This window comes from Phoca vitulina, unplaced genomic scaffold (assembly GCF_004348235.1).
Source record: "Phoca vitulina isolate PV1807 unplaced genomic scaffold, GSC_HSeal_1.0 scaffold5, whole genome shotgun sequence".
NCBI lineage: Eukaryota > Metazoa > Chordata > Mammalia > Carnivora > Phocidae > Phoca > Phoca vitulina.
Window position 1 is genome coordinate 65,248,330 of NW_022589708.1, and position 14,495 is coordinate 65,262,824.

The following is a 14,495-nucleotide window of genomic DNA, read 5'->3' on the forward strand; positions in this document are numbered from 1 at the left end:
ATACATTCTGGATTTTGTAAAAACTGTGTTAGTCATTAAATACCCTGGATCATTAAAAGCAAGGTATTTGTAGTTATCCATTAAAACATTATTATAAACATCAGAAATCCTTTAAAATTATACTACAGTAACTTCAGTGCTTCTTAATACCTTTTTTTTTTAGAGCAGTTTTAAATTCTTAACAAAATTGGAAGGAAGGTGCAGAGATTTCTCACATACTCCCTACCCCTATACATGCATAGCCTCCCCATTATCAACATTACTGGAATGAACCTACATTGACTCATCATAATCGCCCAAAGTCCATAGTTTACCTTAGGGTTTACTCTTGGTGTTGTACATTCTGTGGGTTTGGAAAATGTACAATGACATATATCCATCCTTGTAGTATAATACGGAGTATTTTCACTGCCCTAAAAATCCTATGTGCTCCACCTGTTCCTTCCCACTGTCCACCCCCAACCTCTGGCAACCACTGATCTTTTTATTGTCTGCATAGTTTTGCCTTTTCCAGAATGTCATATAGATGCAGTCATACAGTATATAACCTTTTCAGATTGATTCTTTCACTTAGTAATATGCATTTAAGATTCCTCCATGTTTTTTTCATGCCTTTATAGTTCATTTGTTTTTAGTGCTGAATAATATTTCATTGTCTGGATGTATCATAGTTCATTTATCCATCCACCTACTGAAGGACATCTTGGTTACCTCCAAGTTTTAGCAGCTATGAATAAATATGCAGGTTTTTGTAGGGACCTAAGTTTCAACTCCTTTGAGCAAATACCAAGGAGTGCAATCACTGGATCGTATGGTAAGAGTATGTTTAGTTTTGTAAGAAACTGCCAGACTGTTTTCTTTTTTTTTTTTTTTTTGAAAGATTTTATTCATTTATTTGAGAGAGAGAACACTAGCAGGGGGAGGAACAGAGGGAGAAGGATAAGCAGACTCCATGCCGAGCACAGAGTCTGACATGGGGCTCGATCCCATAACCCTGAGATCATGACTTGAGCAGAAATTAAGAGTCCTACACTTAACTGACTGAGCCATCCAGGCACCCCTGCCAGACTGTCTTCTAAAGAAGCTGTACCATTTTGCATTCCCACCTGCATTGTATGAGAGTTTCTATTGCTCCACATCATCATTGGCATTTGGTATTTTCAGTGTTGTGAATTTTGGCCGTTCTCATAGATGAGTAGTGGTGTCTCCTTGTTGTTTTAATTTGCATTTCCCTGATGACACATGATGTGGAGCATTTTCTCATATGCTAATTTTTCATCCATATATCTCCTTTGATGAGGTATTTGTTAAGATCTTTGGTCCATTTTTAAATCAGGTTGTTGTTGAGTTTTAAGAGTTCTTTGTGGGGGCGCCTGGGTGGCTCAGTCGGTTAAGTGGCTGCCTTCGGCTCGGGTCATGATCCCAGGGTCCTGGGATCAAGCCCCGCATCAGGTTCCCTGCTTGGTGGGGAGCCTGCTTCTCCCTCTCCCTCTGCCTGCCTCTCTGCCTACTTGTTCTATCTCTCTGTGAAATAAATAAATAAATAAAATCTTTAAAAAAAAAAAAAAGTTCTTTGTGTATTTTAGGTAACAGTCCATTATCAGATGTGTGTTTTGCAAATATTTTCTCCCAGTGTGTGGCTTGTCTTCTAATTCTCTTGGCATTGTCTTTCACAGAGCAGAAGTTTTTAATTTTAATGAAGACCAGCTTATTTATTATTTCTTTCATGGATAGTACCTTTGGTGTTGTATCTAAAAAAGTATCACCATACCCAAGGTCATCTAAGTTTTCTCTTATGTCATATTCCAGGAGTTATATATTTTTGCATTTTATTTTATTTTTTTGAAGATTTTATTTATTTATTTATTTATTTATTTGAGAGGGAAAGAGAGCATGAGTGGGGGCAGGGGCAGAGGGAGTGGGAGAAGTAGGCTCCCCACGGAGCAGGGAACCTGATGCTGGGCTCGATCCTAGGACCCTGGGATCATGACCTGAGCCGAAGGCCAAGGCTTAACCGACTGAGCCACCCAGGCGCCCCTAGTTTTGCATTTTACATTTATCCCTGTTATCCACTTTGGGTTAATTTTTGTGAAGGGTGTAGTCTAGATTCGTTTTTTTGCATGTGGATATCCAGTTGTTCTGGCACCATTTGTTGAAGAAACTGTCTTTGCTCCATGGCATTGCCTTTGTTCCTTTGTCAAAGATCAGTTGAAAAAGGATCTATTTGTTCTGGGTGGTCTATTTCTGGGCTTTCTATTCTGTCCTATTTATATATCTATCCTTTTGTTAATACCAATCTTGATTACTGTAGCTTTTTGATAAGTCTTGAAGTTGGTAAACATCAGTCCTCCAATTTTGTTCTTCTTTTTCTTTTTTAAGATTTTATTTATTTATTTGAGATAGAGTGAGAGCAAGCAAGGGAGAGAGAGAGAGAGAGCGCGCGCGCATGAGCTGCGGGGAGGGGCAAAGAGAGAGGGAGAAGCAGACTCCCCACTGAGCAGGGACCCCGACACTGGGCTTGATCCCAGGATGCTGAGATCATGACCTGAGCTGAAGGCAGCCGCTTAACCGACTGAGTCACCTAGGTGCCCCTGTTCTTCTTGCTCAAAGTCATATTGGCTGTTTGAGCCTTTTGCTTCTTCTATAAACTTTAGAATCAGTTCATCATTATCCATAAAATAACATGTTGGAATTTTGATTGAGATTGCATTGAATCTATAGATTATGTTGGGAAGAGCTGACATCTTGACAATATTGAGTCTTCCTATCCATGAACATGGAGTATTTTTTCCATTTATTTAGTTCTTTGATTTTGTTCATCATAGTTTTGTAGTTATCCTTATCCAGATCTTACACATAATCTTGTTAGATTTATACCTAAGTATTTCATTTTGGAGGGTGCTAATGTAAATGATATTGTGTTTTTTAATTTCAAATTCTACTTGTTCAGGAGTACCTGAGTGGCTCAGTCACTAAGCGTCTGCCTTCGGCTCAGGTCATGATCCCAGGGTCCTGGGATCAAGCCCCATGACGGGCTCCCTGCTCAGCAGGAAGCCTGCTTCTCCCTCTCCCACTCCCCCTGCTTGTGTTCCCTCTCTTGCTGTGTCTCTCTCTGTCAAATAAATAAATAAAATCTTTAAAAAAATTCCACTTGTTCATTGCCAGTATATAGGAAAACAATTGATTTTCATATATAAACCTGGTCATTCTGCAACCTTGTTATAATCACTTATTAGTTCCAGAGTTTGTTGTTTATTATTTTGGATATTCTACATAGATGATCATGTTATCTGCAAACATTTTTTTTGTCTTCCTTCCCAGTCTATATACATTTTATTTCTTTTTCTTGCCTTATTATATTAGCAAGGACTTCTAGTGTGATGATAGGAATAGGAGCACATCTATCAGGATAGATATTCTCCTTCAGTCAGGAGTTTATTTTCTGGAGAAATTAAGAAATTAAGCTGCAGAAGCTCTGGATTTTGGGCCTTCAGGCACAGAGGAGGATGAGAATGTGATAGAGGTGTAAGAATGATGGAATTAAACAAAAATATGTAATCTGAATAAGGAACTCTCAGCTTTCTCCCCTTGCTCTATTCCCAGAAAACCAGTGGCTAGGATTAAACCTCACAAGGGAGGAGATTGGACAGTTCTTCAGTTGAAAAACTGAAATGCCCTTAAGAAAAGACTGTTAGTCTGGCTGCCCAGAGGATGCACCTCACAGACTTCCCAGGATAGGGAAGTTAATTGACTGAGGACCCCAGGTATTAGGCTTCAAAATACGTCACTACTTTTGCACCAAGACCACACCTCCCATGGGCTGCTCCGTGCCCATATCGGGTACAGTGGGGATACTAAGGCAACCCTATTCCTGGAAAACATGGGACTCCATTGTCAGTGACTTTGGCTTAAGGATTCCTTGATGGTTTTGCCAAACTTTCCTTAGGCTGCATGCCAGCCTACGATGCTTCCAGTTCCACCTAACTTTCTTTTCCTTTCCCCTTCACTAAGGCTCTGACTTACATTATAATCAAACTACTTTTCCAGCCTTCTCCTGCTCCTTCCCTGTTTCCTCGCAGGCAGGCATTTCTGAGAACAGAATCCTTTCACATTTAATCCCATCTTGGTGTCTGCTTCTCAGAAGACTAAGTCTACAACTAGAGGCACTGGGAGTGATGCAAAAAAATAGGAGGTAAGATGGGGATTTGGGCCTGGCTCACTTACTTTGTGGCAGGGCAGAGGATGCTGTCCTGATCTGTAGATGTGGCACCAATAGATCCTGGCTCAGTGTGGCAGTTGAACTACTAAAGACTTCACTGATGGTGACCTTGGAAAATGTTATCGCAGAGGGCAATATTGTAGAAGAATCCATGATGTAGGCATTTGGAAAAGATGGGGTTATTTTTAAGTTGTATTGACACCCTGTGTAAGGATAAGTGAGACTGAGAATAGTTAACAAGCACTAATATCTAAGAGTGAAAACCAGAGAGTCTTGGTGGTGGAGGTCTTTTATACCAGTAGTAGAAGGGCAGACTTGTAGAACAACAAGGCTGAAGACCTGATTATGAGTTGCAGAGTTCCAGAGGCATTTAAATGCTCAGTCCATGCAGGTGTGTTATGCAAAGGGCAGGGCCCTAATAGGAATAACCAGGGATCCTGAAAAGTGTGACAGGACATCTAGATGGGTGCCCCTAAGGCTGTTGACTCCATGACTCCAGCTGGACCCTCTGGCCCACTTCTACCTCTAGTAAGGGCTAGAATACTCACTGTTTTAGAAGATGCTACAGAGTCCTCCCTCCGATAAGGCAACGGGTTCTCCCCTCAGGAGCTGCCCCCACCTCCTCATGTGGCTGCCAGGCCAGTTAATGAGGGTGCTGTTCAACATCTATTAAAAAATAAATAAATAAGGAATGGAGGAGCAGGAGGCCGAGGACAGTTAGCCCAATAGAAAGCACAATTCTTTGCTCATGTCCCAGATCTGAACCAATTTTCAGTTCTAGAAATCATTGACCAAAGAGGTAGCTGGGTTCCTGGGAGAAAGGACCCTATATCAGTCCATGTATGTATCATGACCATATCGCCAGTCTTCCTCCAAAAGGGCCTCTGACCACTTATGTGGATGACTGTACACTGTGGGAAAGGAAACAACCAGACATTTTGAGGTCTGAGTTGACATTGATTCCCCAAATAGGAATCTGTGCCCACCGTCCAAATCCTATGTGCCCATAGAGTCCCCTACCCTCACAGTGATCATTTTCTCAGTCCCTGAGTACGTAATTGAACTTATACTTGGCAGTTGAAGTTAACCCCCACACTGGGCCTTCATCTCTGAAGTAAAAACTATCATGATGGGAAAAACCAATTGGAAACTTTAGAACTGTCCCTCTCCCACCCAAGGCCAAAATTGTAAAGCAAAAGCAATTTCTTAACCCAGGGAAGACAGCAGAGATTAGTGCCACAAATAAAAACCTAAGAGATGCAAGGGTCTTAGTGCCTGTCATTACTCTGTTTAAATGGCCAGCGTGGATGTATTGTAGAGAAAGACTGTAAGCCGCTGCAGGCTTAACCAATTATTAGCCCCAAGTGCAGCTGCTTTGCCGGGTGTGGTGTCACCGTTAAAGCAGACTAGTAAGTCTTCAGGTGTAGGATATGCAACCACTGACTTGGAGAATGCATTCTTTTTATGCCAATTAGAAAAGAGGATCAAGAACAGTTTTCGACTTCTGGTTTTGGCTCCAATATGCATAATGCTATCATTACAACAAGAAAAAGGTGAATAATCTGAAAATCAGTCACTCAGTGAACTGAGTTTTCAGGGCAAACTCCCATCCTGAAATCTATATAAAACAGACAAATCCAGGTAGTCACTAACATCTGCTTATCTGGAACCGAAGCTGCTAGAAACATAAACTGGTAGGAATGCTTAAATAGTGATTTTGATGAATTAATGGAGGAAAAATAGGCAAATCCACTATTGAAGTTGAAGACTTCAGCAGCCACCCTGTCAGTAACTGATAGATCAAAAACGGAGAAAAGTCAATAAAGACATAGTTGACCTGAACAGCAATGTCAGTCCAACTCAATCAACTGACATTTATAGAATATTCCATCCAACGACAGAATACAGATTCTTCTCAAGCTTACCTGTCACATTCACCAAGGTAAACCATGTAAGACTCTCAGCTCCATGAGGACAGGGTCTGTGTTTATAATTCTCACTGTGGGATCCTTAGCACAATGTCTGGCACATAGGAGCTGCTTGATGAATATATTTTGAATAAATGAATGAATTGTAAAATTAGGTGATAAGACAAGGAATTTAGTCAGGATAGGAATAGTAGCGAGATATAGTCTAATACAAAGAATATTTAAGCTTTGGGGGTGCCTGGGTGGCTCAGTCGATTGGGCGTCTGACTTGATTTCGGCTCAGGTCAAGATCTCAGGGTTGTGAGATGGTCGTGCCCCATATCAAGCTCTGCGCTCAGCGCTGAGTTGGCTTGAGATTCTCTCCCTCTCCCTCTGCCCTTCCCACTCCCCCACCGCACCCTGCCCACCCTAACCAGTTCACGCTCTCAATAAATAAATAAATAAATAATAAAAATAAGTAAGTAAATAAATAAATTTAAGCTGCAAAGCTTAGAACTGCAAATCCACATCAATAAATAACATAAAACATCCTTTGTCATAGAAATTGCCACTTAATTAGTATTCCTAACGCCCTGCTCTCATCATGCCACTTGTTTAATAATTTCCGATAGCTCCCAGGGTTCAGCTTCCTGAGCCTGGCAGTCTAAGTCTTCTATAACCAGGTCCTTCCTTATTTATCTTACCTTATCTCTTATTTATTGCTCAGATATCTTGCTTTAGCTCTATCATTACCACTAAGTAATCATTTGACTCAAGTCTTTGATCAATATATAGCTCCCCTTCTCCCTCTTTTTTGCCCATTCAGATCCTTCCCCTTTGGGGGATCCTGAGTGCTCTAGCCCACGTTGATCAGCCTCTTTCAAAAACTTGTGAGCATTTATTGTCTCTGTTTAACATATTGGCATTTAGTCATGTATTGCCTTGAATTTTACCTATTTCATATGTATGTTTCTTGTATGAATTTCTAGAGTTTTGGGTCATATCTCATTCAGGTCATCTTTAATATAAAAATAATTTATATTCCTGTAGTTTATTGATAAGCTAATTTCTTTTAGAACTTAGAGTGCATTTTCCCATTGAAACAATATTAAAAAGAGTTAGATTCTCTTTTACATTTATAAAAATGTATTTAACAAATGATGTAACTACACCATGTTACTATGGTAGACTAAGCTTGGAATTCTCCTAGCAAGGGTCTATACAGCAAAATTTTGAACTACTTCCATCACTCCTTGATTATTTCTTCAAAAACTCTTCATACTTGAGCAGTGGTTTATTTCATAAGGGTTTAATTTTCTATAAGATAACTCAGTTTAACCTCTTAAATTTGTGGGGCTTTCATGGACTTTCTTCTGGAGCAAGTTTGTATTTGGGGGAGGGGGACTGCAGGCCATTTATGACACCAGTGCATGGTTTTCAAAGACAAATAAGGCCTGCCTGTGAAATATCACCCAGTTATGTTTTAATGGTAACCAAATATGCATAGTGGAGAATTGTCATAACCAAGAGATTTGTATTATCACTGGTGTTATTTTTAGAGACAAGAACTTGCCTTGTTTCAGCTGACCTAATTATTCTATTGATACAATTTTTTATATTCTAATAAGTATTAACAAGTATCTAGGAGAGAAAATAAGTTTTTAGAGAATTAGCTGTTTTTCAGGAGGAGGGTATGAGCTCTAAAATATCTTGCAGTTTTGCTTTGTGAAGATTTAAATCAGCTGCTTCTCTTTTTCTTTAAATGTTTCTTTTAATAACTTAAGTGACCTAAATCATGACCAACAAGGGTTATGTAGAATTCAGTTTGGAGATTTTTTAATGTTAATGTGGTAATGTGTAAGAATATGAGAAATAATTGGAGTTACTGCAAATAACTAGCTGTTGGTTTAAGGATTAAATTTTTAAACCAAATGGCTGTAATGCAGTATTGCTCTGGCATTTGGCCAAACCTCTACTCAGCTCCAGCTATTTGTGATGAATGGTATTTGGCTTGAGGTCTTAGTTCCAGAACTGTCCTACCCTGCAATATTTTCTCAATTCTCCTGGTCATCAACTTTATTGTCTGTTCTTCTACTGTACTATTATTACACTGGAATCAGTCATATGAAAAATATATAATAATATTGTTTAGCATGTGTGGCCTTTGGAGTCAGATTACCTGGGTTCTTTTTTTTTAGATTTTATTTTTAAGTAATCTCTACATCCAACATGGGGCTTGAGGTCACCCCAAACTACCTGGCTTCTAATTCCAGCTCTACCATTCATTAGCTGTGTGTCTTTGGACCAGTTACTTAACATCTATCAGATACAATTTTCTCAACAGTAAAATGGAAATAAATATATTAGCCATCTTCCTGGCTTTTATAAGGATTAAATGAAATAATCTATGGAAAGCACTTAGCACAAGTACAGACTTGGAATACTGTTAGGATTAAATAAATATTTTAATTATTATTATTGCTATTACTTAAAAGGTACATATTATAGAATTTGAAGTCACAGAATGTTATGAGGTAGGCATTTGCCAGTGATTTAGAACATGTTACTGTTATTTAGAACATGAGTACATGTAAAAATTTACTATTTATACTTTCAGGAATACTTAAATACATTACTTAAACAGCTAGAAAAAGAGAAAAGAAGCCTTGGAAATCAAGTGAAAGACTGTGCACTGAGACTGGAACAAGAATCAAAGGTTTGTTTTTATTCTGTACTAGACATTTCTTTGTAACTGCCATTATTTTTAGTATGTTATCTACAAACCTACTATATTGTTATCACAAAATACTTAAAAAACTATTTCCTACACTATTTTAAAAAACAGCATTGACATAAACTTGACTTAGTAATAGTCATGCTAATATTGCAAATCCTCTCTGATGTTGGATTCTTTACTTATGTATTTTTCCTCTAGGCTTACCACAAGACCAACAATGAGCGCCGTAGATACCTAGCTGAAATGTCTCAGGTAACTTTTGTTGTCTTACTTCCAAATTTTAAGAGTTTCCTCTTACTGTAAATTACATTTTTCACTTTTCTAGGCTTTTGATTGGTTTGGTTTGATAAACAAACATATGTTGGAATTATGGGAGAAAATGTACCAAGTTTCTAAATATGGAAGGTGAAAAGGAAAATTTATAGGTTTTATAAAACGGTAACAAGGAGATAAAACTTTCCCAGATTAAGGGAATATTTTGCATGTTTGCTTCCTTAGTTATCCTTTTAGTTTGATCTATAATTTCTAGAATTCAAGCAAATAAGCAGTTATCCCTCTGTTATCATGAAATTCATGACATATTATGTCATAATTATTCACAGTGAGGCCTAAGATACTGCACTATTACTAGAAAGGGTGTACTTACAATACAAGATAGGAAAGTGTGTACATACAAATGACAGGACAGGAAAGTGATCAGTAAATTATGAATGATGTTGCACATATTTTCCATAGTTTTTCATTTGCTTTTCAGTTTTATTTTTGATGATGTTAGTATTACTGAGTTTTTGTTTTGATGTTGTCAGAGCCAATTTTTATTTATGGCTTCTGATGTCATAGTTTAAAAGTCTTCATCTCAATGTTTCATAACATTTATCACATTTTTTTTTAGTACTTGGCTAAATGTTTTACATTTAAATATTTAATCCTTGTTAACTTTATTTTGATATATGTTTTAAAATCAGGGTATGAGTTTAGTTTTCAATGCACATTATCTAAATGGAAGTGTCCAAAGAGCAGTTGGATATATGAATCTCAGGGTAGAAAAGATAAAAATTGGAGATATAGACATGGAAATTATTAGCATATAGATAGTAAATGAAGCCATATGAATGAATGAAATGCATCAGGGAGAGTATACAGGGTGAAAAGAAAAGATAGTTTAGAATATAGCTCTGAAGAGTTTCAAAGGGATGGTCAGGGGAGGAAGGGCCAAGAAGTAGGTTGGAGTCTTCAGGACATTAACTAGGTGAGGCAAGGAAGTAGAGGACCTTGAGGGCTGGGTTTGCCATAAAGATAGTCTGCTAATCACTGATCTGGTATTTCCAGAGGATCAATGAAAGGATGGAGAGGAAGGGAGTTAGGATTGGGGCTTGGAGCTGATAAGGGAATGTATAGAACAATTTGGGAATGAAAGTCAGGGCAGTGGTGGGTAAAGGGAGGCTTGGACTTCTTTTTTTTTTTTTTTTTCTAGTAGTGACTAAGATTCAGTTAGGAAATTGAGACAAAATAGAATCGCTCCTGGGGCACCTGGGTGGCTCAGTCATTAAGTATCTGCCCTTGGCTCGGGTCATGATCCTAGGGTCCTGGGATCAAGCCCCTCATTGGGCTCCCTGCTCGGCGGGAAGCCTGCTTCTCCCTCTCCCGCTCCCCCTGCTTGTGTTCCCTCTCTCTCTGTGTCTCTCTCTGTCAAATAAATAAATAAAATCTTAAAAAAAAAAAAAAATAGAATCACTCCTGTAGTCTCTTACCCATTAAACAGTCAGTTCATACTTGATGGTCCTGGATACTCAGTTGGCATCACTGCCAACTGAGGCAGGCACCCTCATGCCTTTCCTTAGACCATGACTCCACCTGGAATATGCTGCTTTTCATATGTGCCAATTCTGTTTCCTTCAAGTTCTAGCATAAATGCTAACTGCTTTATAAGACCATGATTTGAGGAAAGACCACAGGTTTTAGAGTCATTTAAATTTGGATTTAAATCCCAGCTTGGTACCTAATTGTAGTGTGAACTTTTGGGGCCTAATTTCTTTCCTTCTTGGTAGAACGGGAAATAATAGTACTGTCTTGCAGGGGATTTGTGAGTGTTTAGAGATGAAAGGTATATAAAGTGCTGAGTAAAATGCCTGGCCCATAATATGTTCTAAATTCTAGTAAGTGGTGAACATTATTTTCCTGTTTTTTTTCCTGATCTCCGTAGCCTCTCACTCTGTGACAGGGGCATTAGAATTTCTACTTGCCTCAGCCTTCCTCCTTTAGCTTTATTTGTTTATCTGAAAAATTCACTAAGGTGAAATAGGTTCTACTCTGATTATACAGGATCACTGAACATACAGTCAAAGCCTATTTTAACAGCCTCCCAGGAAGATGTTAATCCTGTTCCCCAGTATAAATGTTAATAAGGATTTTCACTCTAGAATGAATTGTTAATCTTTATAGTCAAAGATGGTTCTGACCATGTGGATATTAGGGTGATGGGAAAGGTCAACGGATGATCTGCAGTTCCTTCCATGCTGAATACATAAATAATTGATTCTTAGGTAGATAACTAGAGCTATTTGCTGAGGCTGCTGTTTATACTTCTGCTGTCTTCACTGTTTTGAGTGAAACTGTGAGTTTCCATATCTCAGGATTTTTCTAATTTATGCAATATGTGTACAGTACGGACATTGAGTTGTAAGAAGATACAGGTTTGTTGCATTACTTAAAAGTCAGGCAGAGGAGAAAACCGCTTTTGGGTTGAGCTGCCGGTCGTCCACGAGGTTCTCTGAGATTGCTCCCAAGCGCATCTGCAATTCAAAATGTCGCACCCATCCCCCCAAACTAAGCCCTCCAACCCCAGTAACCCCAGAGTCTTATTTGATGTGGACATCGGAGGGGCTTGAGTTGGTCGAATTGTCTTAGAATTGTTTGCAGATATTGTACCCAAAACTGCAGAAAATTTTCGTGCATTGTATATAGGAGAAAAAGGCATTAGACCCACCACTGGGAAACCTCTCCATTTCGAAGGATGCCCTTTCCATCAAATTATTAAGAAATTTATGATTCATGGTGGATACTTCTCAAATCAAAATGGGACAGGTGGAAAAAGTATTTATGGTGAAAAATTTGACGATGAAAATTGCGATTATAAGCATGATCAGGAAGGTTTATTGAGCATGGCAAATGCAGGCTGCAATACAAATGGTTCTCAATTCTTTATCACAACAGTCCCGACTCCTCACTTGGATGGGAAACATGTGGTATTTGGCCAAGTAATTAAAGGAATGGGTGTGGCAAGGATACTGGAAAATGTAGAAGTGAAAGGTGAAAAACCTGCCAAATTGTGTGTTATTGCAGAATGCGGAGAATTGAAGGAAGGGGATGATTGGGGCGTATTCCCAAAAGATGGCTCTGGTGACAGTCATCCAGACTTCCCTGAGGATGCAGATATAGATTTAAAAGATGTAAATAAAATTTTACTAATAACAGAAGATGTAAAAAATATTGGAAATATTTTATTCAAATCTCAGAACTGGGAGATGGCCATTAAAAAATATCCAAAAGTTTTAAGATATGTGGAAGGTTCAAAGGCTACTATTGAGCAAGCAGATAGATCGAAGCTGCAACCTATAGTTTTAAGCTGCGTGCTGAATATTGGTGCTTGTAAACTGAAGATGTCAAATTGGCAGGGAGCAATCGACAGTTGTTTGGAGGCTCTTGGAATAGACCCATCCAATACCAAAGCATTGTACCGTAGAGCTCAAGGATGGCAAGGTTTAAAAGAATACGATCAAGCATTGGCTAATCTTAAGAAAGCTCAGGAGATAGCACCGGAAGATAAAGCTATCCAGGCAGAATTGCTGAAAGTCAAACAAAAGATAAAAGCACAAAAAGATAAAGAGAAGGCAGCGTATGCAAAAATATTTGCCTAGTAAGAAGTTCGGTTTTACTTAAATATGCATTGATTGTTATATAAAGGCAATAAGAAAATTTAAAGGTTTTTGTCAGTTATATATGATCCCTGATGTCCCACTCTTAATAAAACAGTGTTACAAAAAAAAAAAGTCAGGCAGAAAGTCTGACTAGAACTTGTAACACATAATATACTTAAGCTCTGTTTCCATAAATGTGGAATTTTAGCAGTAGATCTGAGACACTATTGAATATAATGCTTTGGTTTACAGATAATGAACCTGAGGCTGTTCTGTTTCATTGTCAGGCAATTCTAATTATTAGAATTGTTAAAGCATCATGTAATTCTCCTTATTCTCCTTCCTTAAAACGTATTGGTTTTAGTTTCTTCCACTGAAGAACACAGGACAGTGTTCCTCTGTGACAGCTTCTCAAAGATATGAAAACAACCCTTAAGTGTTTCCATAGTTTTTTTCCCTAAGCTAAAATATTAAATTACCACAAAAGTTACACTAGCAGTTCCTTATGTCATAGGTTCCAGACTATCCAGCTCTTTCTGTTGTCTTTTTGGACAACTCTATTTTATTATTATTCATTTGAAAATAGAGCTCCCCAGATTTATTTTTATTTTCTTTTTAAAAGATTTTATTTATTTATTTATTTATTTATTTGAGAGAGAGTGAAAGAGAGAGAGAGAGAGAGCATGAGCAGGGGGAGGGGCAGAAGGAGAAGCAGACTCCCTAAAAAGCTGGGCTTCGGATGGAGGTGCTCAGGCCAGGGATTCTAGTATCATGATCTGAGCCGAAGGCAGACGCTTAACTGACTGAGCTACCCAGGAACCCTAGAGCTCCCTAGATTTAAATCTAGACTTGAAATATAATCTCAACAGCATAGCTATTAAAATCTTGCCCCCACCATACTCAATTTTTTCTCCTCTGCTGCCTGAGCAATCATTCTGAAATACAGATATGGTGTTGTTCCCTACTTTTTTAAAAAGATTTATTTAGGGGCACTTGGGTGGCTCAGTCAGTTAAGCGTCTGCCTTTGGCTCAGGTCATGATCCCAGGGTCCTGGGATTGAGTCGCGCATCAGGCTCCTTGCTCAGCGGGGAGTCTGCTTCTCCCTCTCCCTCTGCTGCTCCCCCTGCTTGTGCTTGCTCTCTCTCTCTCTGACAAATAAATAAATAAAATAAAATCTTAAAAAAAAATAAAGATTTATTTATTTATTTGAGGGGGGAGGGGCAGAGAGAGAGGGAGCGAATCCCCAAGCAAACTCCCCGCCGAGCATGGAGCCCGACTTGGGGCTGGATCCTAGGACCCTGAGATCAGTACCTGAGCCGAAATCAAAAGTTGGACGCTTAACTGACTGAGCCACCCAGGAGCTCTGGTGATGTTCCCTATTTAAAGCCTTCAGTGACTTTGCATCGTCCAAAGGATTTCAGCAAAGCTCAGTGTAGTCTACAGGATCCTTTCCAATACCTGCCTTTCCAGCTGTGTCCCTACTCACACCATGTATTGCAGCCAGACCAAAGATATATGTGGTCCCTGCATATGTCATGCTGTCTTATACTTGTAGGCCCTTCCTGCTCCTTCTGCCTGGAATGTCCTTTCCTTAGCTCTTAATTGGCTACTCTTCCAGGCCCCCTATGCCTTGAACTAGCATCTGCCTTATGCTTACAAAGCACCTGTGCAAACCTCTGCCAAGGCAGTGAATTGTATAATCTATGTATTATGCT

At 38.9% G+C, this 14,495-nt stretch overlaps 2 protein-coding genes across 3 annotated transcripts in view; both read left to right on the top strand.

The window, feature by feature from the left end:
- The window catches only part of CCDC169 (coiled-coil domain containing 169), a 48,288-nt gene that overhangs the window by 22,870 nt on the left and 10,923 nt on the right, over window positions 1-14,495 (top strand). For both annotated transcript variants that reach the window (XM_032403185.1, XM_032403186.1), the window contains 2 exons: window positions 8,744-8,842; window positions 9,062-9,115. In XM_032403185.1, coding sequence (XP_032259076.1) covers window positions 8,744-8,842; window positions 9,062-9,115 — 153 coding nt within the window. The remainder of the gene's footprint in view (window positions 1-8,743; window positions 8,843-9,061; window positions 9,116-14,495) is intronic.
- Window positions 10,643-13,060, top strand: LOC116631720 (peptidyl-prolyl cis-trans isomerase D-like). The gene is given in 1 exon segment (XM_032403184.1): window positions 10,643-13,060. A coding segment is annotated over 1 exon segment (1,113 nt). The 5' UTR covers window positions 10,643-11,667; the 3' UTR covers window positions 12,781-13,060.